Here is a 24,889-nt window from a genome sequence, read left to right on the forward strand (position 1 = left end):
AACTCCCTAGTCTGCGGGTGACTTTAAGGAAAACATCCTTTTTCCAAGTTTGAACACATCCTGCATCATCTTCAAGACAAACACCCTTTCCCCTGACAGCTGAAATACGTGCAACAGATGAGCACTTTTGAATTAAAGGCTGCATTTGACACTAGGAAAAATAGTATAATTTCTCTTAATCTCTGTGACCTTCAACAAAGCACTGAAGACATGTGAAAGCTCTTACCTGAGGCCGCATCCTCGGGTTCCACCTGACGTAGTAGTTCACCCAGAGTTCCAAATGGTTCAGACTGGCAACAGGATACAGCACATGGTTTTCATAATTTACATAGAAGGGATTTGTGAACTCCTCTAACTGGCTGTTTATGTAGGACCACAGAGATACAGTCTTTGTGTTCACCTCCTGATTGAAAAAAAAAGTTAAAATAATTAATGACATGGACTGCAAAATCTTAAACTATGATGTTAGTATCTACATATCACTAATTCTGTCTGTGAAATTTACCTTATCTGCTAGAAAATTACATGCAGTCTGAGAACACTTCTCATAGCTGATCATTAAACAGCCTTAAAAATTTAGCAAAACATCTGACCACTTGTTTCGGTCCAAGGCTAATGGAAAAAGGAGATTTAGGCATATTATTTTCAGAGACACTAAGGTCTAGTTGAGCAAAAGCAACTTGTACTGCTCATAATTTACAGCAATATATACACCTACTTAAATATGTGGTTACACACTGACCAACTAAACTAAAAAAATTAGCTTTAACAAGAATATCAGTAAAGAGATAGGGAGTTTGAAAGATCCAAAATAGCGTCTGTGAAAAATAATTATTCAATTTTCCCACTCACACTATTTGCTCCTAACAAATAATTGATATTATGCTTTGAATTGACTATTTGTACCTTTACTTGCACTTCTGAAAGTTGCATTACTCTAAATTTAATCAGCATAATAATGATTAGATCAAAGACCGGAAATCTGAACTTACATCAGATTCATCTTGCAATTTTAAACTCCTTCAGTCTTGTAAAGCATGTGTTTCTACTACCGCTGTGTCTTAAATTGCATTTCTTTATTGAGAATTGCATCTGACTATTTATTTATGAAAGAAAGCTGTCTGGAAACCCTGCATTTGCTGAGAACATGTTATTCAGCTCCATCTTGTGGTATTTACATGCAACTTTTCCCCTACAGAAGTAGTAGAGACAAACCAAAAAAAAAAAAAAAAAAAGCAAAACTAAATATCACAAGGAATTGTAACTTGCTCTAAAAATATGAGGTAGTAAAAACAACAAAGCCAAAAGTAAGCAAAAGTGTACTTGGAATATTAACAAACTTTAATTCTTTTTTTTTCACAAACACATATTTCATTGAGTCCTAACTTCATTCATTTAGTTAATTTAAATTTCTGTAGTCCTCAACCACAAGCTCCATCCAGTTATATCCCATAGTAACCTGCCAAGCCATCCATAGGCGCTCCTCTGGAAATAGTAATAGAAATGCTAATATAATTTGATAATTAGTATTATTTAAAATTTTGTATTTTGGCTAAAAACATATACAAGAGGACTTACTAAAACCCCCAACCCCCCAAACAGATGACAACTAAAGACACCTAAGTACCACCTCACATAACAGCAGGGCACTCAGTACATATTTCTCATACCATGAAATGTAATGTCTGCATTGTTTTTTAAGACTATGTGACAAAAGTATCCAAAAACACAGCTCAAGTGTTCTTAGGTCATTTTCTAAGCATTTTCATATAAAATCAGAAAACCAAGAATCTGCATTATACAAATTATTTACCTCTTTTAATCTCTCTTTTTCACAGTTGCATAAGAAAGTCCCAAAGAGACAGCTGTAAAGGTGATCCAGAATGGTGATCAGAAATAGCTCGTTGAATTCAAAGGCTGCAGGAAACTGATATTAAAAAAAAATTGTAAAATTACTGTGAATTTTGTTTTAAGCAGAGTAGAAAGGAAGAAAGTCAGACATAGGAAATAACCAAATAATTCAGGTAAGATTTTTTTTCCTATTTAGGGATTACTTTCAGGAAAACTCAGCAATTTCAGTAACTCCCACTTCAATAATGCATTTCACCTATGTACTTCTTTACCAATACTTCTCAGAGCTATACTTTGCATTCATTATCCAAGTATACCAGAATACAAACATTAGCTGATGTGAAACTGGTGATACAAAGCAATCCATTTTAAGAAGCTCCAACAGTATTTTGCTCTACCCTGAACCCTCTTAAACATACGCTTTATATCTTATTACGGGACAAGAAAACATTTGGGGGAAAAAAAAAAAGAAAAAAATAAGATAATGGCATTTAAGAGTTTTATTTCCTATTTCAACATGCAAGGAATTCAATAATAAAGACTACTGCACATACATTGTGCTTAACATATACAAAAAAAATTTTCTTTCACTTTCTACTCAACGAAGTTACTTTTCTCCATTACACCCCCTGAGTTTACCATCAGCTATATACAATAAGCCTTTAATCCCTCTTCTTCTGTATGGGAAAGTCAACCCTGTACATCTGAAATGAAAGAACTGTTATTCCCCTGAGGACCATTAGGTATTTTGTTCACAAGCAGAGGTTACCTGATATATTCTAAGAAAATCAGTCAGAAATCTGAAAATGTTTCTCCTAATCTGTAGTGCTCTGAAAATCCATAAAGGAAGAAATTACTGCAAACTCCAAGGGCTGCTGCCCATTCAGATGGAAAAAGTCCTTCTTCAGTCAAATACCACAGTAGAACTACATATGGCAACTGCTTGATGTGTCAAAATAACTTTGTGTTCAGTATGACAAGGGTAGCAAATACAGACATGGAATGATAGACATTTAGAAGAATAAAAAATTGAGAAGACTTAAGGAAGCATTTCTCTCATTAACAATAAAGAGCATGTTATAAGAGAATAATATTCAGGACAAATGAAACCAACTTTGTGCACTCCCTCTGAAAGCATACATATTCACAGGAGTCTAAACTGCAAAGTTTTAGATTTATAAGGCAGAATTTCCTGTTATGTGGAGAAATCTTAAGTGAGTATTTCACATATGTAGAAGGAGGAGGACTGGCTTCTGCTTTGTGCCACTAAAGAACACTGAATACTTTGGCGTATTCAAGAGCTACTTAAAATAAAGATGACTCCTATAGTTAGGAGGAGTAACACAGCAATTGGGACTGTGGGTGAGCTAGCTGATCCAGAAATTCCTCTTCAGTGTCAGCTGTGATTTATGAAGGGCAAATGTTTATTCATGTTGAAAGTAAAGAGCTGAATAACACACAATGGGTGTGCTTGTATTAAATCCAGAAAGATCTAAGTTTTAAACAATGTTCTATAAAAAGAATATTGAGCTAAGTCAAACGTTGTAAAAACATTCTCTTTCCAAGACTTCTCAAGCTAATATATACCAACTTTTGACTGAAAATTTTGAGTAAGGAGATTATCAGCATCATGAAACAGAAAATGAATGGGAACCTTCTTATTACTCTGCTACAGACTGTGCACTGTTCACCAGCACAGTGTGCTCACACTGGGGCTTCTCTCACAAATCAAGGGCTGTTTTCAGCCTTCTCACCATTTCTTTTCATAAGGCATAGAGGAAATTAAGATTATCAAAATCTCTTTTTCTGTCATGTTCATAAGTTAGTACTTTTGAACTTCCTTCTCTCTAGGAAATCGTGCCAAAACTTAATTACAAAACAATGATGTTAAAAACACAGCTATTACTTTAAGGAAGTATGAACAGAACTTGACAAGCAGGTATGCTGAATCAAGTCAGGAGCAAATTCAGTGGGTCTCTGACAGCTGGACACCTCAGCCTGCTGTGTCCAGCTCAAAGCAGCAACCAGATACAGAGAGCAAAAATAATTTGCAAAGCATCAAAATGATATTTGGAAAAAACTTAGAAGACAAAGCATCTCCTAAAGGGACTCTCTTTAACTGAAAGCATTTAATGAGCCTTGTCACATCAGGGTTGTGTGTTGTGACAGGTCCATACTAATCAGAAGGATGCTGACATGGCCACTATTCTAATCTAGTGAAGCATATTCAAAATTCCATACATCAGTGGTTGCGCTCCAACTAGTTTATTAATAAGTGATAGCACTTCATTGAAACCCTGTCTTTGGATACAACAGTTGTACTGTTGGAGCTGATGTATCAAGACTGTAAAGCTTCTATTACTGCTGCTGAAAAATCACTGACCTAAAAATGCCTTCCTCTGTAGTTCCCAGCCTATTAGCGTCTGCTTGAAAATTCAGGTGGAAAAATTCCCCAAATGAAAATTTACTTCTTGTCAAATCCACTAATTGTGAGAAAACACATGGGTCATTAAAATCTCCCACTTGTTGCTGCTGGAGTTGTTGGGGGTTTTTTAAAGCAGCATTTAAAAAAAGAAATTATCTTGTTTAAGTCTGATGATGACAAGTGGCATGTGATTCAGAGACATTCAAAATACACTTGCTTTTTAATCAATGAACTCGTTCTGTACTACAGTAACATTTAACACTGAAACACTTGGCACAAACAACTGTGCAATGGACAATAATGGTTTACTGAACCCTAGACAGAGGAACAGTGCACTGCTGAATGCAGTGAAAAATGCACCTCCAGCAACAGCTGACACCAAGTAACAAACAGGATGAAACTTTCAGCTGACTTTAAACAGACCTTCCTCCTGTGAGGGTTCTGTGCATGAAAGGTAGGAAGTTAAACTGCAGTGCTACATGCAAATTTTACAGTTCTGTTTCATTTTCACCAGGCATCAGTATTTCATCAGCTCACATGTGGTCTTTCCAATTTGACATCTGCTACTCAGTATCACCAGAATTTACTAAAAGAGGAGGGAAATCAATTCACCGTATGTTTTTTATTAAAATCTGATGTCAATGTACTTCTCTCAAGTTCTCTGTTATTATATTTGTGTGTCATGAAGATCATAAACCCAAGGGAAAGTATTAGGCTGTGAAGGACTAAATTTCATTGCCCGAAGCTATCTGGAAATTTGTATCTTAGTGGGAAGTTAGAGATTCTCTCACTGTTTTAAGGTGACTATTTTAAGAATATAACTCTTAAGACCCCAAAAGAGCCTATTTGCTTGCTTTTAGCCCATGTCCAAACCAGAGCCCTTACACCCTCCTGAGGTCATTAACACTCATTTGAGCTTTGGAACATTTCACATATGTTTACCATGAACTGTAAGGCACAGAACTATCAGTGTTTTATGAGCAAGTGATCTGCGCAACGGTAAAAGGGAATCCTGTTTTTCAAAGGTCTGTGTCAATATAATCACAGTCTCCACATCTATTCTCTAAGTGTTCAAGTCAACTGAAAAATAGAAATAAGTGGGCAAGAACTGTTCAAGAACAACTTTTTCTATTTTTTTTCCTGTGCAACATTAATGATTTTTCAATATCAGTGCTGTTCACGAATTTCAGAACAATTTCTGGATCCAGGTTTTGAATGTGGTATTGGCAAAATGTTTCATAGATTCCCCCTCTGCCCTCATCCCTTTCTGTTTTTTAAACTAGAGGGAACTAAACTGTTTATAGCAAGAAATAGGAGGCAGCAAGGGAGATCACAAAAATAGAAGAGGCTGCTCTCAGTTAAGGATCTCCCCAGAGGACTTTTGTTCCTACCAGGTGTTTAGAACTGCTTCTCTTTGCTATTGTTATTAGCTTTTCTCTGAAGGAGGGACAGATTTTTTCATTTATTTTCTCCAGCCATACTAAATAGCATGTTAATGTTGAAATATAGATACACAGAAAGAGAAAGTCTACAAGACCCCCTGGACAAGGGCCCAGTACAACAGCAGGGAACTTTCGTAAAGCACCAAAGATGACTGTTTTGAATACAAGTTTTGGCAACTATGATGTAAGTTTTTAAGAACCATGCTCAGAACAAGGTAAGAGATCTGGGAGTGCTAGGATCATATGGAACCAAACTGTTATCCTCCTCCCTTCAAAACAAATCATATACTAGACAGACTTCAGTTTAACAGCTTTTACCATAAAAGCACAGATCAAGGAGGAAAAAAAAGGAAAGAAGAAAAAAGAAAAGAGAGAGGGGAAAGAAGAAAAAAAAAAAAAAAGGAGTCAAGCACCAAGAACTGCTAAATCACTTGGAAATAAAGCCTTCATGTGGACAACCTATTTCAATTACCCCATTAAAGAATTGCAATATAAAAGCTCAGAAAAACCTTGAGGTTTTGCTCATGGAGGCACAAATAAAGAAAATGAAGACTAACTCCATTCAATAATTTAACATTTCAGAACAAAAATGAGAAGATGAATATTTTGGTACTTATGGATCACTAATTTCAAAGATCTCCCCTGAGCTAGAGCTAAGAGCAGTGATGGAAGTAAGAAAACTTATCAGAGAATAGGCTTGTTTGGTATAAATGCTGTCCTGTATACATAAAGATAAAAATGTTAACATCTGAGACATATATAAAAGAACTTTCTACTAACCTCAGCTCACAATCAGCCCAAATTTTTGCTGTTTCTTAAGGACAATATAAATCCACATGAACATCTACTCCACCAGTGAACATGCAACACAAATCATTTATCTCATCAATAACTCTTATTTATGTAAACAGCAAACCCTTTGTAAGCCTATTTTAAACAGAAAAAAACTGCAGGTATTTTGGTTTCAAGACAAAATCTCTAGCTCCTTGTACCTCACTTTGAGTCGAAGTTTCCCTCTGTGTGCACAGTGCAGCCACAGAGCAACTAACTCCAGGTAAACAAGCTACTGCTCTGTAAAGGAATGTGTTCTCCTACACAAATTATGTTTCCAAGTCAAAGACTGATACCTCATAGAAATACACTCTTCAGCATCTTACCTGCTTTGTCATTTGCCAAACACAGTCAATGAACTGAAGGAAAATGGGAGATCTGTCAGCATCCGCATGATCATCATCTCCATGTCCCACTCGCTGGAAGTCAGAGCACACTGCATTTCAGTCTGGTGTGTCTGCAGTACCATCCCAACACTGCGAAGCTCAGGAACTCTTAAATATGTTCCAGTAGTGAACAAGACAAGCAAGTCTTCCATAATGTTAACTTGCACTTTTCAACTACTAAAAATGCATCCCAATATTCACTTATGGACATGCCTTCACTTTTGAGCAGAGATGGAAAGCTCTTCCAGTTGTTTCCCCATCTTCTACTGCACAGCCACTGATTTCTACCAGTGAGTGAAACTGGTAGGAATTTATTTAAGACTGAACTGGAAAAATGGTTATTCCATCTCCACCTGTCATAACTACATGCCATTTCTACTAAACCATCTTAAGAGTCAGAGCCCACAGAATGTCATAACAATTTATTCTAATTCCCCATTAGCCCATGTGTTAAATAAACACTTCAACCTTAAATCAGAGTAATAATTCCAGCCATTTTACACTTTAGTACCTTAATTGTTTTTCTTGGTTCTCCATTCATAAGCTCCATAACATAAGTTACAATCCCTCATTCTCATAAAAAAGCCACATGACTTTTTCTCTCCACTGCATTCAAACCACTTCATTTTTATTTACTTTATATTATATGCCACATAGAGGTTTCCTGTTAAAAATGAACAGGTCACAATTCTCTGACACACTCAGACCATTAAAAGCACACCAGAGACAATAACTAAAATGCAGCAGAGTACTGTGAGAAAATGTCCTATTCAAAGTAAAAGCCCTGAAGATGACAAACTGCACACTAAATTTTCCAGCTTACCATTGCAAATCGATGTCCAAAACTTATCCATTCTTTCTCTACAAGAACTTCAAAGCCCTTGATGGTTCTGTAATAGCTGTCCAGCATAAGCATGGCCAGTGCAGTGAGCTGTGCAGTTCGATCCCAGCCATCACTGCAGTGCACCACTACAGAGGTTTTACCAGATTCAATTTTATCTGCAATTCGTACTGCTCCAGCAAGAAGCATCTTAAACAAAAATGAAGAAACAAGAGTATTAAATACTATCCAAAACTCTACAAAAAAAAAAAAGTTATAATTTTATACTCTTAAAGTCATTACGTTCTAAAATTTCAGATTAATTACATAATCATCCTGATGAGAATGCTTTAAATGAGAGGTTTCCAAATGGTGGTCTGTATATTCCTAGAGGTACAAAAACTGCGTGCACTCTGTTGTCCAGGACGGAGTTCTTACCAGCTCTCCATTATCAGCAGCACATAACAAATGAACCTGGGAATCCCTTCTCTAAATTAATTGATATTCTGATGTATTATGATGAAAAGACACAAATACTGTAATCTATTCCAAAGGCTGAAAGTTTGAGGTTTTCAAAGCTCATTTCACATTAATCAATCACTCTTTCTTGCTCCATTTTCAGTTCAACTGAAACTACCGAGTTCAGAGAAAGGGACAAATCATCCAGCTAATCTATATCAAAACACGACCCAAACAAACCCAGAAAACCCTGGCTGGGAGCCTGTTCTGATTTGTTGGTGCATGCAGTATACACTGCATTCAGCTTCTGAGCTGACCATCAATAGCCTGGATTTGGGAGCAATGCAGGAGAGGACAGGACAGAGATGGCACAGGACTGAGATCACCTGTGTGAACTTGCTACTCTTGTCCCCACTCAAAACCACACCTATTTTGTTCCCTAATGCCACCCTCTAGCTTTTTAGAAATAAACTCTCTCCTGTGAAGACTTGTCTCTAACATGACCTCTCATGGCACTGAAAAATATGTGGGGGAAAAAAACAACCACTAGAAATGGGACCACAGAAGAATTCCTATTCTGCATTCCAACATCAGAAAATGTAATCTTGCAAAATATTTGCACTTTTCACTTCCCAGGCATGTAAAAACATCTTCTGGGAAGTAGGAAAGCGAGCATCTGCTGGAGAAGCTGTGCACAAGACCAGTCTTCAAACCTCTTCCAAGAACCATGTTTTAGAGACAATTTCCATTGATTCTATCTTTCATTGAGCATATCTTTTATGGTAGAATTGAAGGATGCCAGGGTGGAAATATCAAGAAATAATACAAAAGTGCCTATGAGAGAGCCGAGTTCGTGGTCTGAACTAGTTAACTGCCAATTATTTCAGTTAGAAATCTCTACTGCACTAAATAGAAAAACAGTTTGGTCTTCAATAAAAGCAGAAAACGAATTTATGTATTATTTAACATACAGGTACGCAATAGCTTGCTTTAAAGAGAACACAGATGCCTCTGAAGGAAAACGGCTGGGAATAACAGAACAGGTACAGGAAACGAGCAGAGAATGGGAGACAGAAAACACATTTACTATTAATTCAGCAAGTATCTGTGGAGTATGTGAAGCACTTTATTCCACTTTGGACAACAGCCTTTAGAAAACAGCTTCCTCTACAAATTTATTACTCTTTACAGATGTTTCAAAACTTAGTAACCATCACAGTATTTCAGTTAGGGCTCTTCATGAATAACTGGCTTTGGATTGGCTTAAAAAACAAGAACTGAAAAACAGTTAATAGTGCAAGTTCTACCCTTAGACAGAAGATATCCTGGGTGTGCAATAAGCACCAAGTGACCCACGTTGCTACTCCTACCTTCATACACAGAGAGTTACTGGTGCCTTCACAGACACTCCTGGACCATCTCTGAAGCGCTGTGGGTGCCAGGGGTTGGAAGGTGAGTTTCCAGTAATGCATTGCATTAAACTGGGACACAGCCATACTGGTCTGAGCCCAGAAATCAGCAGATGTGTTAAGAATAAAGCTGTAGATTGTTAATGCTATTACAAGCCAAGTCAAAAGGCAAGGAATTCTTGGAAAAAATCTCAGAAAGTTACTATCAACACAGTAACACAATAATGGCAGCTTTTAAGAAATCAGCCTGCAGTTTCTGCTGTCAGTACCATTAATGTGAAGCAGCATGTAAGGGACAGATTAATGAATAATGTCACACATGTGTCAACTCTTTAAATAATTTAAATGAAATTTCCAATTGCTGTGCTATTGTTGCCTGTCTGACAGTGGTATCAAAGTTCACTCCTGACACTGCCTAATCCAATAACCTCACCAGAGTCAGCAGCAATGAAAGGTGACCATGGGCACACAATAGACTACTGTATTTAATGCCAGGGTGGTAAGAAAAGTTTCCAGATACTAAGATTCCCAAAGCTGTTTCAAATAGTTCAAATTCAAGAAAAGAAGAAAATTAAACTGTTCCCAAAATATCATTAAATATGACTCTTAATTTCATGTTTGCTCCCTCTACTGGCTCTGCTGCAGTTGTCAGCTGGCACTGCTGAACAGGCAGTCAAACTAATCAACGACCCCAAACATGTTTTGCATGACATTTGAGCCAGCTGCTAATAAAACAAATTACACTCCATCCACATTAATCATAAACAGCGGATTGAATGTGGTAATGAAATAATCTACTCTAAAATAATTTCAAAGGTTAGTGAAACTGACTGTAAAACTGAGTGTGGTAGTGACTTATTTTAATATTACGTTAAATAGGGCAGATGATAACCTGATAGATCACTGACTACAAACAGCCCATGAAAATGTAGGTGCCCATCACAAGAACAGTAACATTGCACTGAAGGAGGGAAGGATGAGAAGGACTGCAGAATTCACAGTCAAGCCCTTTTGGCAGTGGCTCAAATATAATCTGAAGTTCCCAGGGCATTCTTCCAAACAAGAGGGATAACCCTGGACTGCTCACTAACATTCCTTCCCAAGAAAATAAAACAGTGTCCAGCAGTAAATACGATACTGTGCTATTGGGAATTAACGCACTGTCTGCCAGTACCTAAAACTGGACATACAAAGTTATTATGGAATGCTTAAAATGCTGTGTTCTAAGTGACTATTTAAAAATAAAACTTTTTCACAAGATTATCCTGATTAAAGCAACATGCTTGAGTTTCAACATTTTTTTGGCAATATTTTCTGAAGTGCAAGTTAAAAATATGGTTTAAAAAAGTAATTGATTTTTCACATCAAAAACATTTTACCCTTATATATTCCAGCCAATGTGTGGAGTCCACGTTTGACAGCCACCGAGTCTCATCAATAGTAGGATAAACTATTTCTTTAAGTTTCCGCAGGGATTCTCTCATTACATGTATATTGTGAATCTCCAGAAAGACCAGCTCTGCATTTGGGTAGGCACTTTCACTTTCATATCCTCCACCTTTAGCCTGTCATTCAAAAGGTAAAAAACAGACAATGAGAAGAACACGTATAGGACTTCAGGGACAGAGAGAATTATTTTGCTCAAGTTTCAGCATTTTCTGAGAGAACGGATTATTTTAGCCCTAATAAAAACATATTTTTGGCTTTTGTTTTTCTAAAAAAACTAGAGGGTGTTTTTTTAGGTGAAAGAAATTCTAATTGAACAGGCTACATTTGATAATCCATCCATACACCTTCCCCTTATTACTGATGAAAGCTTTGATCTTCTGTGAGCTTTACTGCATGATTTCTCAGCTATATCTTCATGCTGCCTTTGATTCCTGCCAGCCTTTCCAAAATGCTACAAGCAACTTACCTTCCTTCCCCTGCCCTCTTTAGGGACCCTTTCTTATCTCTTTTCAACATCAGGTTCTCCATATCCTGGTATCTGGCTCAAGCTTCAGCCTTGTAATAAGGCTGATGAACTAATGCTAGTTATGATACCAACCTACCTTGTTTGTATCTGCAACACTATTCTGCCTGGCATCAAAGATGATAAGTTTATGTGACTGAGCATTGGCATCCATTATTGTCTGCAAATATTTTTCATCTTCTTTGCAACGCTTATCATTTGGGCCAACTGATGGCTGGCTGCATCGTGTTATTGTTGCTTGGCTCTCAGGATGAATCCAGGATAACACCTGGAATAAGAGAATACTATTTAATTTACTATACTACTATAAAAGCAGCAGGCCAGAGAACAACTAGACAATCACATGCCTGTTTGGCATTATTTCCTGGCAAATCAACAAATGCAAGTTTAAGGACAGGCCGATGCAAAAGCATATTGGCAGCACACTAGCACTGACTGCTCATCCCAAATCTGAGGCTGGAGTACAGAGTGATTCTAAACATCTCAGCTTTTATTTCTAATAGCAACTTAGCCTGTATCTTTCAAACTGGAAAAAGAAGGGCAGTGGAAGAAGAGAAACTGCTTCCATGTGGAAGGCTATGGACCTGTACACTACCTTGCTAAGCATGATAACCAACACCATCTACCATATTTACAGGGGTTCTAATGCTACCTTGTCTAATCTCAAGCAAAGCACTATGGCTATGACACATTCTACTCCAAATCAAGCTAATACATGCCAGAGCATCAGACACCACTGTGGCCTAGAAGTGCTAACTCTAAACAAAAAACTTACTACATGACACAGTAATTGCGCAATTAAACTCACACTTGAGCTGCTCTCTTCAGTTCTAAACCCATTGAGCCTAATTCTTCTTTCTTTGCCCCCCACCCCATCTCAGGAAGGAAGCCATCCCACTGTTATTTAAAAAATAAAGCCTAAAACAACACTAATAATTTCTTGTAAGCTACAAATTTCAGAAGCACTTATATCCTCTTGTACAAGTTTCACTTACAGGAACTCTCCCTTTTGCTCTAAATGCTGCCACTTTTGAGAGGTCATCGTCCTTTACACTGGTTGGCACAACAAGAACAGCAGGGTACGTATCACAAAGCTCATAGGTGCTGTTAATTTTTGATATTTTCCAGCTCTCATTGGGCAAGCCCTGTATGAAAGTAAAAACAGTTTAGCATTTTTCAGGTTAGACCTTTACATATCTGAGTTTCGGGCAATGAAAAATTTTATGTCCTGCATCCTTTTTAAAAAAAGGCATGCCCACGTTTTCCTTTAAATAAGTTAAAAACTTAGGTATTCATGCTCAATCATAAACCAATGGAAGTCTTTCCTACTAAACTGATATGGAAAATAACCATATGGAAAATGTAGATTTAAAATTACAAACAACAGTCAGTCTTCTGTTTAATGCTGCTTATTCAAATTCAATTTTTTATAAAGCCTGTATTTTGTAGAAACAGCACTTGAAAAATGTGGATTTCAGAACCATGTTAAGTTAGACCAATTTGCTCAAGTACTCAGCACCTGTACCTCCATCAACTTTAGCAGGTGCTCAATGCACTCAAACTCAGGCCACTTGCATTTTATTACCCAAACATGAGATGTAGGCAGTTAGTCCATGTAGCAAGAGCTGAAAACGATGAGTTTTCTGTAACATTTTTTCCTTGTTTAAATGGCTCTGGGAGAGATGGAGAAAAAAACCCACAGCAAGTACTTCTATAACTTACCTGCCTCTTATATTCTGCCATTGGATCATACACTTTCCAGCCATTAACTGCAAACTTTTCTTTATAGCTGAATGCAAAAAGAGGCTAAAGACAACAAAACAAAATCATAAATTACTGCCTGACAGGTTGTATGCACAACAAGCTCCAAACAGTGAACACTCCAGTATTTCAAAATCTAACACTTATAAAACTCTTGGAACAGCAGACACAACACCGTCAGTCAAGACTGGAAAACACTGAGCTAGAAAGAGGATTAAAAATAGTTTTCTCCATTAAGTATGAGTTTAAAATTAACAAAACCAAGACAGGAAACAGAAAGTTCAAGTTATTTGCCTCTGATCACACAACACATCAATGGCAATGCCAAGATGAGAAAATTGGTTTCCTACTCCTGACCAGTTCCTTACCCACCCAGGCAAATGGAAAGAGAATTCTGCAGCTAACTAATAACAAGATTAATTGTACCTATTTGTTGTACTAGACAGAACTTCTATATTAAATTACCTACTGCAGAAAATAAGAGTCAATACATACATATTTTTAATCAGCAACATTAGGCAAATCTAGATCTCAAGGGTTATTTATAAATTAACTTCAATAGCAGGACACAGCAGTGTTTGATGAATTAATGCAAAAAGCACCCAGGGTCAGAATGGCCTGCCTGCTCTGCAACAGATTTTATGAATCAACACTTCAAAGTTTGTTATAAAGCCCTTGTATTTCCTCCCCTACACTTTCCCAAAAGAGGAGAGCCAGTGACACCTCCTCTCCATCTTAAGACTTACCAGTCCATTAGAAACAGGAAATGCACGTGTTACAAGGTTTTCAAAGATCTCCAATCTGTTCTGCTCTTCCTGTTTATAGGCCAGCCGCAAATTTCTCATATCCTGTCAAAAATAAGTTACAGTTTTACTCTATGATAAATTAAAAAAAAGAAAAAGCAAATAAAAGACATTTGAAGGAAGGCATATATGGAACACAAAGTCACTGACATCATCTAACCCCCAAGAGAACAGAGGTCTGTAAGCATTCATATGAGATAACTAGGAGTGTCATTAGAGATGCTTGATATAAAAATAGCCACTTTTTCTTTGAATTCACCCTTGAGACAAAATGCAGAAGTGTTTAAGACTGCAAGTATCATACAGGAATTGAAATAAATGAAGCACAATTCAACTACAGGGAACTGATCAGACAGAAAAACAGCACATGGGCTGGCAGATTCCTCTTATAGAAAAATGAAATGAAAATATTTTAATATTAAAAAATCTCTACCATGCCTTACCTTGCAAACTATTTCTATACCACATGAATTGTCTCCATGGCTCTGTACTCCAATTTTTTCAACCCTACTTATAACTCCAAGGGGAACATCAACAACAAAAGGTGGATCCTGAAATTTGTATATAAAACAATTTTATTACATTAGAAGAAATACAAATTAATATTATTCATATGTGTTTCATTAGAGCCAACAATAATTCCTGTTTAGTAGACTGCTGTGAAACATCACACTTCACTGAATTTGTCACTTTTTGAAATCTACTTCAGCAACATTCCTACCTGAAACAATAGGCAGATAGATAGTGAAGTCTTACCCTCTCAACACTTTTGATAAACATTCTGAAGTCCGTCACTGTGAGCGTACCACTGACTGCTCCCATAAATGGACAGATATACATAACATCCTTAGCTGGAAAACAGATCAATTAAAGCTTTGTTTTACTGTTATAGACATTTACTCCATAACAATCTATTTTCATTTGAAACTCACAAGATTTTGATGCTTGACCTCTTTAGGAAAGCTTATTCTTGCGGAGTTGTCTTTATCTCAGCAATGAAAGCAATCAAATTCCTTAGCCCCACTGCTGCTCAGCAGCTCCTCAGCACCTGGGGCAGGGCTGCAGCAAGGGCAGGCAGGTCCCCAACACCCTGCAGGTACCCCCAGCTGCAGGCAGCTCTGGTCCCTGCCCTGAGGTGCAGAGCACCCACACTCACCCGAAAGACAGAGCATCCAAATGGGCAATTACTGATCCACATGCACCCAACCTCCAAGTAATTCAGTTCTATGCCCACACATTCATTTTCACTTCTATTTGTGGGTATTCTTTCCTAGTGAAGTACTGCACTGCTAACACAGAGCTCACTGTCACAAGCCAAAGAGAAATAAATCCCCCTAAGAACTGGAAACTAAATTTACTGCAATCTCATGTTTTTTGATACTACAATTTTGAAGCTATGACACATTCTTGGCACCCCCAAGCAGAAGTACAATACATACACCTCTGTGGAACAAAAAATCCTTAGGAAAAAAAGGAATTATCTATATGGAGCAAGTCATCCTCTGGATCTGGTTTCTCCTGCCAACACTTGGATTTAAAAGACAAAGAAAAGAAATCCACATCTAATCAGTTAATCTAAAGTGGCATTAAATTAAATAACAAAAGTCAAAAGGAAATAATATTATGTTTTTAAATAAACTAGCAATTTAATAGTATTCAATGCAGCACTCAGTAGTACACTTACCGATAACTTTGATTGATTCTCCAGGAAAAAGTGGAGCCTCTTCCATCTGTGCTAGTTTGTTTCCATCCCGCAGTGCCTGGCAGAAATCCAAAATTGTGAGTAAATCTCAGTCTCCATCTGTACCACATCGATATATTTTGATGCAAAGTGCTTTTACTACCAGATTACTGAAACACAAGAAGTGTGTCCTTTTTTAAATCACACAACTGTACTAACAGTACCACAGTAAAAGAAAGGAACAAAAAACAACCAAACACAAATTTTTGTATTAAAATGTAACACAGACATACACATTAGTAACATATTAGTAACAAAGCATTTATGCAACAATTAGTTTCACATGCTAGCTACATATAGCATACAAAAACATGAACAATAAGATCAGCCCAAATTAGTAATTAATATTTTGTTAGTGTTTTGCTGAATGCAGGTATTATTTGGGGTATTTTATCTATTTGAGAACATTTTCAAGCTCTTATTATTTTTTAAATTCCAATGCTGCTTATTTAATATTTGATTGTTTTCATCTGAGAAAATTATATGGCAGAAACTTTATTTAACATTTTAACTTTGTGGTTTTGATAGCAAGAAGCACCCCACAATGCTTTATTTCAATCAATACCTTACTGAGAGTGCCACAGGTTATGTAATAGGTTCACTATAGGAATTTTGGATCCAGAAGGTCGGATTAAGAATGAAGTAACAACAAAATACAGAAGAACTATTAGCAATTTCAAAATACTGGTTAGTTTCATAACTTTTCATTGAGGTAAATGGCTTCATTGCTGAATGATACATGATGGATTCTTTGGGTCCTTTGCTGGCAGCTAAGATTTACAATGTACTGAAGATTGTAATACAGCATAAAACAGTTTGTGGGTCTGTTAAGGACCACGAGTGAAAGTGATCTCAGGTCAAAATGATGAGATATTAGGGTTTCAATTTTTTACATCCTGAATAAATATAACGGGCTAACTTGTTAAAGCAAACAAGGAACCTTTCCCTTGTATTGCAGCTCTGACCCACATATACGTAATTGGGAGGATCTGTCTGCTTCCAAATAGACTACCACAAGCCCTCACTAATAAATAATTTCTAAAAATATTTCAGCTGATCTCTGGCTTCAGATTTCCTTGAAAACTATTGAAATTTTACATGCAGCACCCAATCACAAAAAACAATGTGTAGAGAAATAGCCAGTGCTTACAAACTGAGGATGGATGTGCTCTGTTATGTGGGGCTTATGTTCAGCATTACATTTTAGACTACATGACCTTACAAGAAAAGTCTGCCTATCACATAACCAGTTACACACTAAATGCTTTCTAGGGCTTCTCTTGAATAAGAAATGTAAGATTTGTATGCACTGTATGAGTACTAATATATAGTACCTTGCTACACAGTTAATGAATGAAAGATGAGTAAAACTTGCCACCTGATCAGGTTCTGCTTCAGAATGATAGCCATTGTGTCCATCCTGAATCTCCTGCTTTGCATGAGGCAGCAGTAGAGCAAGAGAGAAGTAACAGCAAAAAAAATGCAAACAACAGGTGAAAGGACAGAATCTTCTCAGTTTTTGTTTCCCTTTTTAAAAATTTCCTTAAAAAGACAGCATATACTTCGACTCCAGTTTAGCTTTCCAAAATCTTCCACTCCTGGCACACACTACTTTCCACAGAAAGGAATCCAAGCTATTAGCACCATCCTTTGAACGTTATTTGGCACAACACAAAATGAAAAATTTACTCCCTTTTTCACAAAAGAATCAGTGCTCTGTAGATAAGAACATAAAAGTATGTACTGTCTTTTTAAGACAAATAACCTTACAGTGAAGAAAATTAATTTCAAAAACGCCACATGCTTATCACTAGAAGAAATTGAGTACAGCTCGCAAAGGCAGCATTATGGGAAAACTCATGCAATCTTTCACAGAAAAAACCAGGTCGACACCAAATAGAAGTATCTAGAGACTTTAAAAATGCTTTACTGTGTAAAACATGTTGTAACTGAACTCTCAACTTTATAGTTTAACGTATCTTTCCAGCAACTTCTATGTTGTGGCTTGAAACTCAGCCAGTAACTTCACAGAACCTAAAATCACTACTCACAGCAAAATAGGCAAACAATTCACATTTTCACATTAATTGATTTTTGCATCAATTGGCAGCAAATCCTGAACATTAATTAAACTTCTTTAATAAACATAAGGTCCTTATGCACACCAGAAAGAAGCACAAATGTCATCAGGTTAGCTGAAGGAATTGTTTTAGTATGTTCAGCCAAAAATGTTCTTCCGTCTTCTTTCTTTAACAACTGGAGAGAAGTTGTGCTCATGACAGTCTATTACTCCCAGTTTAAATGCAAAGAACTTCTCACTTGGTCAGACTGTAAAATCAGCCTCAGTCTAAATTTACAAATGTTTGTTAAAAGTCAATTTCTCTTTTTACAGGATTTCTACAGAACCCTCAAGAAACAACTTAGAAGAAGGACTTCAGATACCTTCAGATAATTTGAACTTTACATGAGTTAAAAAAATTGTAAGCACTTAAAAAACCCTTTCAAGTTATAAAGGACTACTAACATTTAGGTATGGCTAGAATTCTGTTATACAGAAATTACTTAAATTTCAGATTATAATTATGTTGTTTCTGAAATCAAAGAAAAATAGACATTGTGATCTCTGGAAGAAAACCAGCAGGACAATGAGCAAATACACCAAAGAATTTTAAATATATGAAAGACAAAGAAGCAGAGCAGACCATTCAAATATCAAAGCCTTTACACAGAACTGGGAAAAACTGAACAAAACCAGTTTTTGTTACTCAACTCAGACCAATTATTTGAAGCGTTAGCTATTTAAAAGAAAAAAAAAGATCAACTTGTGGATTTGGATGATTGGACTAAACACATCATTTTAAAATATGTAAACAATGGATGAGAAAAAGAAATCATTCAGACTTCATCTCTTGGCTTCAGACTGAACAAGAGGTCTTTGTTTGAATAAAAGTGTTGGACGCATTTCATGAACAATGTCAAAACACTATCCAGATCACTTCTCACTCCATAAATGTTACTAAGAGAGAGGGGCAAGAAAACAAGGCCCTTCTTAATCTTCAATGAACAATGGGCAAGCTCTAGTATCAAAATTATCATTAAAAAGATGTAGGTCATTGCACTAGTGCCTAACTTCAAACATAACCTTCAATCCTGTTACAGCTTGGTAACAACTAATGTAAAACAAGTACAAAGGCAAGCATGAATTTGGAACTTATTTAAATAGGACAGACACAGACTTAATGCTTTCACCACTGGTATTCTTTAGCATAGACATGTTAGAGCTGCTAACACAGTACTCTGCACTCTGAAGCATGTAAACCTGAATTGCAAGCATCCATTTTGTCAAAATTAATGTAATAAAACTGAAGTTAGTATTGCACATTCATAACATAATTTTAAAATATTGCTCTCTTACACATTGACTTTTATTGCTCACGAAAACATTGTAATGTATATAAAGCATTTCTATGGCAAAGAAGCTGTTGCACTGCATAGCAAAATGGTCTGACTGGTTCATAAAACCCATTAATGAGGTAAAGAAGAACGCTTGACACACCAAGATCTCACACAGCACAAGAGACACACAGGTAGGAGGCCGTTCACTGCTAGCCAAAGGTAATCTTACCCGTATAACCGGCCTCCTGTACACCTGTTAGTTAAAATATAAAATGTTATCCAATGAAACACACAGATTTGATTCGTTAAAGACACTATATCTTATTTCACCAGATTTTCAAAAGAACTCTACTCCCAAACATTTTAATTATAGCTGGATTTTGAAAGAACAAAACGAAACTATGCAGAACTAGTAACTTTCATTTGCAGAATTGTTTTGGTCTAAAAAAAAATCTCAGCCACTTCATTTTAGCGATGTAACAAACACCAAGGTCTTTGGATAGATTCATTCGTAATCACCCTTTTATCCTGCTACAATGTTCTATTGTTGTAAGAGAAGAAAGAGCCTGGTAATCCTTCTAGGTGGAAGACAATAAACCTGCACTAACAGCCATGAAGGAGAGCCACCTGACCTTTCAGAGAAAGACAACTCTTCCCAGCTTCTGAAGGTGTTTGTAGTCAGCAACTACAATCTAAGCAATTTTCATTTATATGAGCCCCTCATTCAAGAACACTCTGCAGGCAGAGCATGTGTCAGAGAAGACACACAGAGCACAGCTCAACTCAGACTGAGATCATGTTGCTGCAGGGTTTAGAGCTTCCCCAGTGCTCTCCAGTTCTGACCAGCCCATTAGCTGCCCCTTTGCTTTCCCCTTTGACTCCCCTTCCCTTAAATCACATTCTGGTAAGGTAAGTCATGTAAGAGTAACATGAGTAACACCGTTAGATAAAAGAATCAATATATTTACCTAGTTTTGCAAACATATTAATTTTAACAGTAAAAAAAGGATGAAAGGAAGAATAAAGCAGTGAGTTCCTGGTAAATCCAGCACAAACTAACAGAACTACCTGACCAGTTCCAGAAGCAAACACGCACATCTGACCCGACCTGAAGGTTCTGAGTTGTAAGATAGTCTCTAAATGCAGCAATTCAAGGTAACCAAAGGTAATGAAGACCCAGGAAAGTGCATCAAAAGAGAAAGATGTCTCAAAGGAAAACTGAGCTATATACGGGCATTGTCTTTTCATGTATGAATTCCACAGTAATAATGAGAAACCCCAACCTGTTAGTGGTACTGAGTAAGCAACCATAAAAAATTCCATCAAGTTATATACAAATATGGGATTTCAAACCACAGCAATGCAATGATGTCGAATACAATTTAACCACAAAAATTCTTAATTTAAACCATCAGGCTTAAATCCTTTTCTCTCATTTCTCAGAGAGAGACTGAAGCAGAATTTTAATTAGGCCTTAAAAGATTTATTCCTGTTAAATAATATCTGAGATGAGTCTGGTATAGAGATGGAAGTTATTCAAAATTAAACAGTGCTCTTCATTCCAGAGGAATGCATTCTAACTCAGAGATAAACTGAACACCAAGCTTACACACTTGGATTTTAAGATGAAATCCTTGGCAAATACAACACCAACAGCTGTAATGCAACGTTTCCCACAGCGTTTTACCAAAAATGTTGGCCTTGACCTGGAGCAAGCATTTGCAATTCAGCTGCTGTAGTATGGGAGAGCTACTCTTTACAAGCTGCTGACTGTACCAATAGTGTGAAACTCTGTTGAGGTTGAACTTTTAAATACACTACAGTCAAAAATATTTTATGGACTCATCTCAGACTCAAGCTGAATCTGACCTGTTGTCACTGAATCTAAAATACGCTGCTTCCAGATAACAAACTTTGTAATCACAAAGCATATGTGAATTAAAATCTAGTTAAAACAAAACAAACAAAAGAGATAAAAACCTTCCTTTGGCCATTCTGTATGAAGACAATAAAACTGTTACATATCTAGGAAGAAAAAGGAATCTAGACAGCAGGAAGTTGGGCTTCTAAAGGGAATTGAAACATGGGTAACTTCTATCATGTTGTGAGAGGAGAAAAACTGCCCATGCTCCATTCTCGACAGCTGAGTTGAGTGGCTGCATGGAGCGAACAGCCAGTGAGCGTGAAAGAACAGGGGCACAAATGCACAGTGGAACTGTCAGGTAAACCATGCTGTGCACTCATTACCTTAGTGACAAAAATTTTGCTGGGAGGGAATGAAAAAGGTGACTTGTTTGTTTGATTTTAAATTCAGTGTCTCCGGTGAAACACCATGAAACATGATACTCAGTTATGTTCTCTGCACAGTAACAAAGTCATTCATTTATTCTTTGTGAAATCTGAGGCACTCAATTCTGCACTCTGAATAACACACACTAGAAACCATTTCAACCTGTAACTATAATCTACTTTACCAATTATTTTATATAGTAACCCAAAAAAAGACAACTCACTTCTGACATTTTATTCAAAACACTGACTTCTAAATTTTCCTTTCACCTTTCTGTTTTTATTCTGTAGACTTCAACAGCACTATTCTAAATACAGAGGAAAACACAAAGCAGATTCAAGAGACTCCTACACATAATGAGATGTTTTTACTTCTGAAACATTCAGCAATCACTCAAGTACTTACCACCTGCTAATCAACATAGCAAGGACCTTTCCGATCTCCCACTCTTTTATCTTAAAACAAATCAATGCATTCCTCAAAAGTCACTTACCCTATAGTCTCTGGACACACCCTCTGATGGGACAGACCCTGAAATCTGACTCGAAATGGTTGCAGCTATCAGCTGTTTACACCATTCCACGTGGGATCCAGTCGGGCTACAAAATCAGAAATTTCAAGTTATTTAGCAGTAATTCAAAATGTGTATTTTGAACAGCATAGCAACTGAGAAGTCCAGAAAGCAACACTGTAACTGATCACTAACATCATAAAACTTGGGTTGCTTTGTGGGCAGAATGCAACTATTTTACTGATCAAATTAGGAAAAAGAATTTTACTAGTTCATGTCAGAGACACAGAGCTGTCAGGAGGTTAAAAGCGAGGTTAGGGTCCCAGGAACTTAAAAAATGTTATGTTCCTTATCCAGTGTAATTTTTATCACTCACACGCTTTTTTCTTAAAGCCACCCGTGGAATGAGTTTGGCCAAGTAATAGGAAACTCCTTATACTGTCCTTATCAATATGTCCTGATTATTCTGTAAATCCTCAGTACTTCATGCTAGTATTAAAAAAATTAAACGATGCTAACGTTGTATTCTATATTAAATGTTGAAAATACATGCTTTCTAAAGGATAACTTCTAGTTAACTGCATTTTTTTCCAATTCATGAAATAAATCTTGGATAATCTTCATGTGGGCTCTCCCATGCCACAGTGATGATGTTCGGTGTAGGCTATTTACAAGAACCCTAAAGCATCTGAACCACACTAAATTGCAGGTAATGCAGTTTGAGAACAGTCCCCTAAACTAGTGCTGCTCACAAGTACTGCAGTACTGAGAGGTAGAAGCAATGACAGTCTGAAGTGCACTAGGTCTGCTTCAAAACACACAGTTATCCAAGTAAGAACTGGGAATGCCAGAGGGAACTGGTGCCCTGAGTGTTACCATAGCCTCAGCTGATATTTTCGATAACTGCCACTTTTCTTCAAACCATTCAGCTGGGCTCTTCTACAGATTGAATGCTTATTCAGAAGTAAAGTACAGAAAGAAAATGTTGCTTTTTTTTTTAGTTAATTCATAAACTAGCTTTGGATTCTGTGAACGTTCCATGACACTGAAGTGAATACACTTACACATAGCCAGCACCCAGCAGGTGCACCACACCTCAGACATTAAGAGGGCGGGGTAACACCCTTAGATAACCAATTACTATGGACAAGAGCTCCTTCCTTACATTAACTCTGCCAGTATAACTAGGTATAAGGCAGAGATCCATGCAACAACAACATACCTGAAATGGAAGATCTTTCAAAACTTTTCTGATAAATTTTAATAGCTTTCACCCCACCTGCACAATCTATACAGGACTAGATCTCACAATGTTGTTTTGCAACTAAAACACATCTATGATAGTCCTGCTTGAACAACAAAGATAACTTTCAGGTTAGTGCTGAACTCGAATCCAGATTCACTTAGAGAACTCTTCACTTAAGTTTTGCAAAAGAATCCAAGGGCTAAAACCTACAGTAATTCTTTTCTTACCTCGTTTATTTCTCATTCTCTCACATCTCTTAATTTCCAGTGTATCTCTTCAGGGCTTGCCTAAATTTGTTTTCAAATAAGCACTCACTTGCTAATTAAGAAAAGGATTTATTTTTCTGTGTCTTATCTTCACCAGGAATCACTATATCAACAGAGCTCATAGCAGCAGGAAAACGAATATGAATGCAGGACCATCCCCTGAGACCAGTGTGGGGGATGTGTCAGTGCTCCACAGAACACTGGTCACACCAATACGCCTTCTCCCCACGCACCAGTGGGGCACACACCAGCACTGACTGCCTTTGCACTCTGCCTCATCTGCAGTCACACACAGCCTGGCCTGGTACAACCGTACCAGCAAACAAATAAAGTATATGACAAATGGACATTATAACTGGCCCAGGATAGAGCAAGATCAGAAGAACGGAAGATGAAAATTAGGATAAGAAAGTGCATTAATAAGGAATACAAAGGTGTATGTTTTGATGATAGAAAATGGACAATTGACTTCCATCCTCACTAGAATGATGTAAAACCCCAGGTTTTTCCTAACAGAAAAAATGAGAGAATACAGAGACTAGAATCTAGCGCTGATTTTAAATATTCTTTTTTATTTCGTTTTCATCAGGGTGAGATTTCCGTTCATTTCTACTCCTTGTTTAAGGATTTTTAAACTCAGTTCTGAAGTCTGCCTTCAGCTGGAAACTTCTGAGTGAAGGAACGTCTCTGCCAGCGGCTGCTGGAGGAGGTGTGGTCCCACCTGGCACCCAGGGCCTGGCACCGTTCTGGTGAGACCCTGCGGACTCACGGCCAGCCGGGAACCGAAGAGGCACCACACCCCCCTACGGACAGACGGGACACCGGGACACACCGCAGACACCGACAGACACGCACCGGGAACACACCGCACACACACAGGGACACACGGACAGAACTCCGGGACACACCGCACACCGGGGGACAGTCTGGGGACAGTCATACCTCTGCACATTAAATACATGCACGAAAAAAACCCCAATCGGCAACAATCTCAAAACCCACGGACGGGCTCAGCCCGAGTTTGGCTCAGCCCGAGTTTGCAGGACGCTGCCCCAAACCACGGGGCCGAAGCCCCGCGGCCGCCTCAGCCTCGGCCAAGCCGGCGGCGGCACTGCCGGCATACGGCAACCGCAGCAGGAAACTTTGACAACAGCGGGTTCCCGCCGCGGACCATCCGCCGCTGCACAGCAGCCGCCCCCAGACTGCAGCTTCTCGGGCCGGAGGGGTCCGGGGAGGCCGTCCCGAGGCCGGGGGGCCGCGCTCGGCCGAGGCTCGGGCCG

At 37.7% G+C, this 24,889-nt stretch overlaps 2 protein-coding genes across 2 annotated transcripts in view; both read right to left on the reverse strand.

Annotated features, from left to right (window-relative positions):
- MTMR1 (myotubularin related protein 1) overlaps nucleotides 1-15,913 on the reverse strand; it is a 29,797-nt gene extending 13,884 nt beyond the window's left edge. Inside the window, exons 1-12 of the mRNA XM_042039909.1 lie at nucleotides 15,844-15,913; nucleotides 14,916-15,010; nucleotides 14,603-14,710; nucleotides 14,103-14,204; nucleotides 13,318-13,401; nucleotides 12,591-12,740; nucleotides 11,675-11,863; nucleotides 11,003-11,188; nucleotides 7,759-7,965; nucleotides 6,876-6,968; nucleotides 1,814-1,927; nucleotides 227-403 (exon numbers count right to left, since the gene is read on the reverse strand). Of these exons, the coding sequence (XP_041895843.1) occupies nucleotides 227-403; nucleotides 1,814-1,927; nucleotides 6,876-6,968; nucleotides 7,759-7,965; nucleotides 11,003-11,188; nucleotides 11,675-11,863; nucleotides 12,591-12,740; nucleotides 13,318-13,401; nucleotides 14,103-14,204; nucleotides 14,603-14,710; nucleotides 14,916-15,010; nucleotides 15,844-15,889 (1,551 nt within the window). The 5' untranslated portion in view covers nucleotides 15,890-15,913. The remainder of the gene's footprint in view (nucleotides 1-226; nucleotides 404-1,813; nucleotides 1,928-6,875; nucleotides 6,969-7,758; nucleotides 7,966-11,002; nucleotides 11,189-11,674; nucleotides 11,864-12,590; nucleotides 12,741-13,317; nucleotides 13,402-14,102; nucleotides 14,205-14,602; nucleotides 14,711-14,915; nucleotides 15,011-15,843) is intronic.
- A 6,183-nt stretch (nucleotides 15,914-22,096) lies between these two features.
- The window catches only part of MTM1 (myotubularin 1), a 46,240-nt gene continuing 43,447 nt past the window's right edge, over nucleotides 22,097-24,889 (reverse strand). Inside the window, exon 15 of the mRNA XM_042039907.1 lies at nucleotides 22,097-22,185. Coding sequence (XP_041895841.1) covers nucleotides 22,156-22,185 — 30 coding nt within the window. The 3' untranslated portion in view covers nucleotides 22,097-22,155. The remainder of the gene's footprint in view (nucleotides 22,186-24,889) is intronic.

This window comes from Corvus kubaryi, unplaced genomic scaffold (assembly GCF_017639235.1).
Source record: "Corvus kubaryi isolate FWS band 111438036 unplaced genomic scaffold, C.kubaryi_AGA036_p1.0 37395, whole genome shotgun sequence".
NCBI classification, from domain to species: Eukaryota; Metazoa; Chordata; class Aves; order Passeriformes; family Corvidae; genus Corvus; species Corvus kubaryi.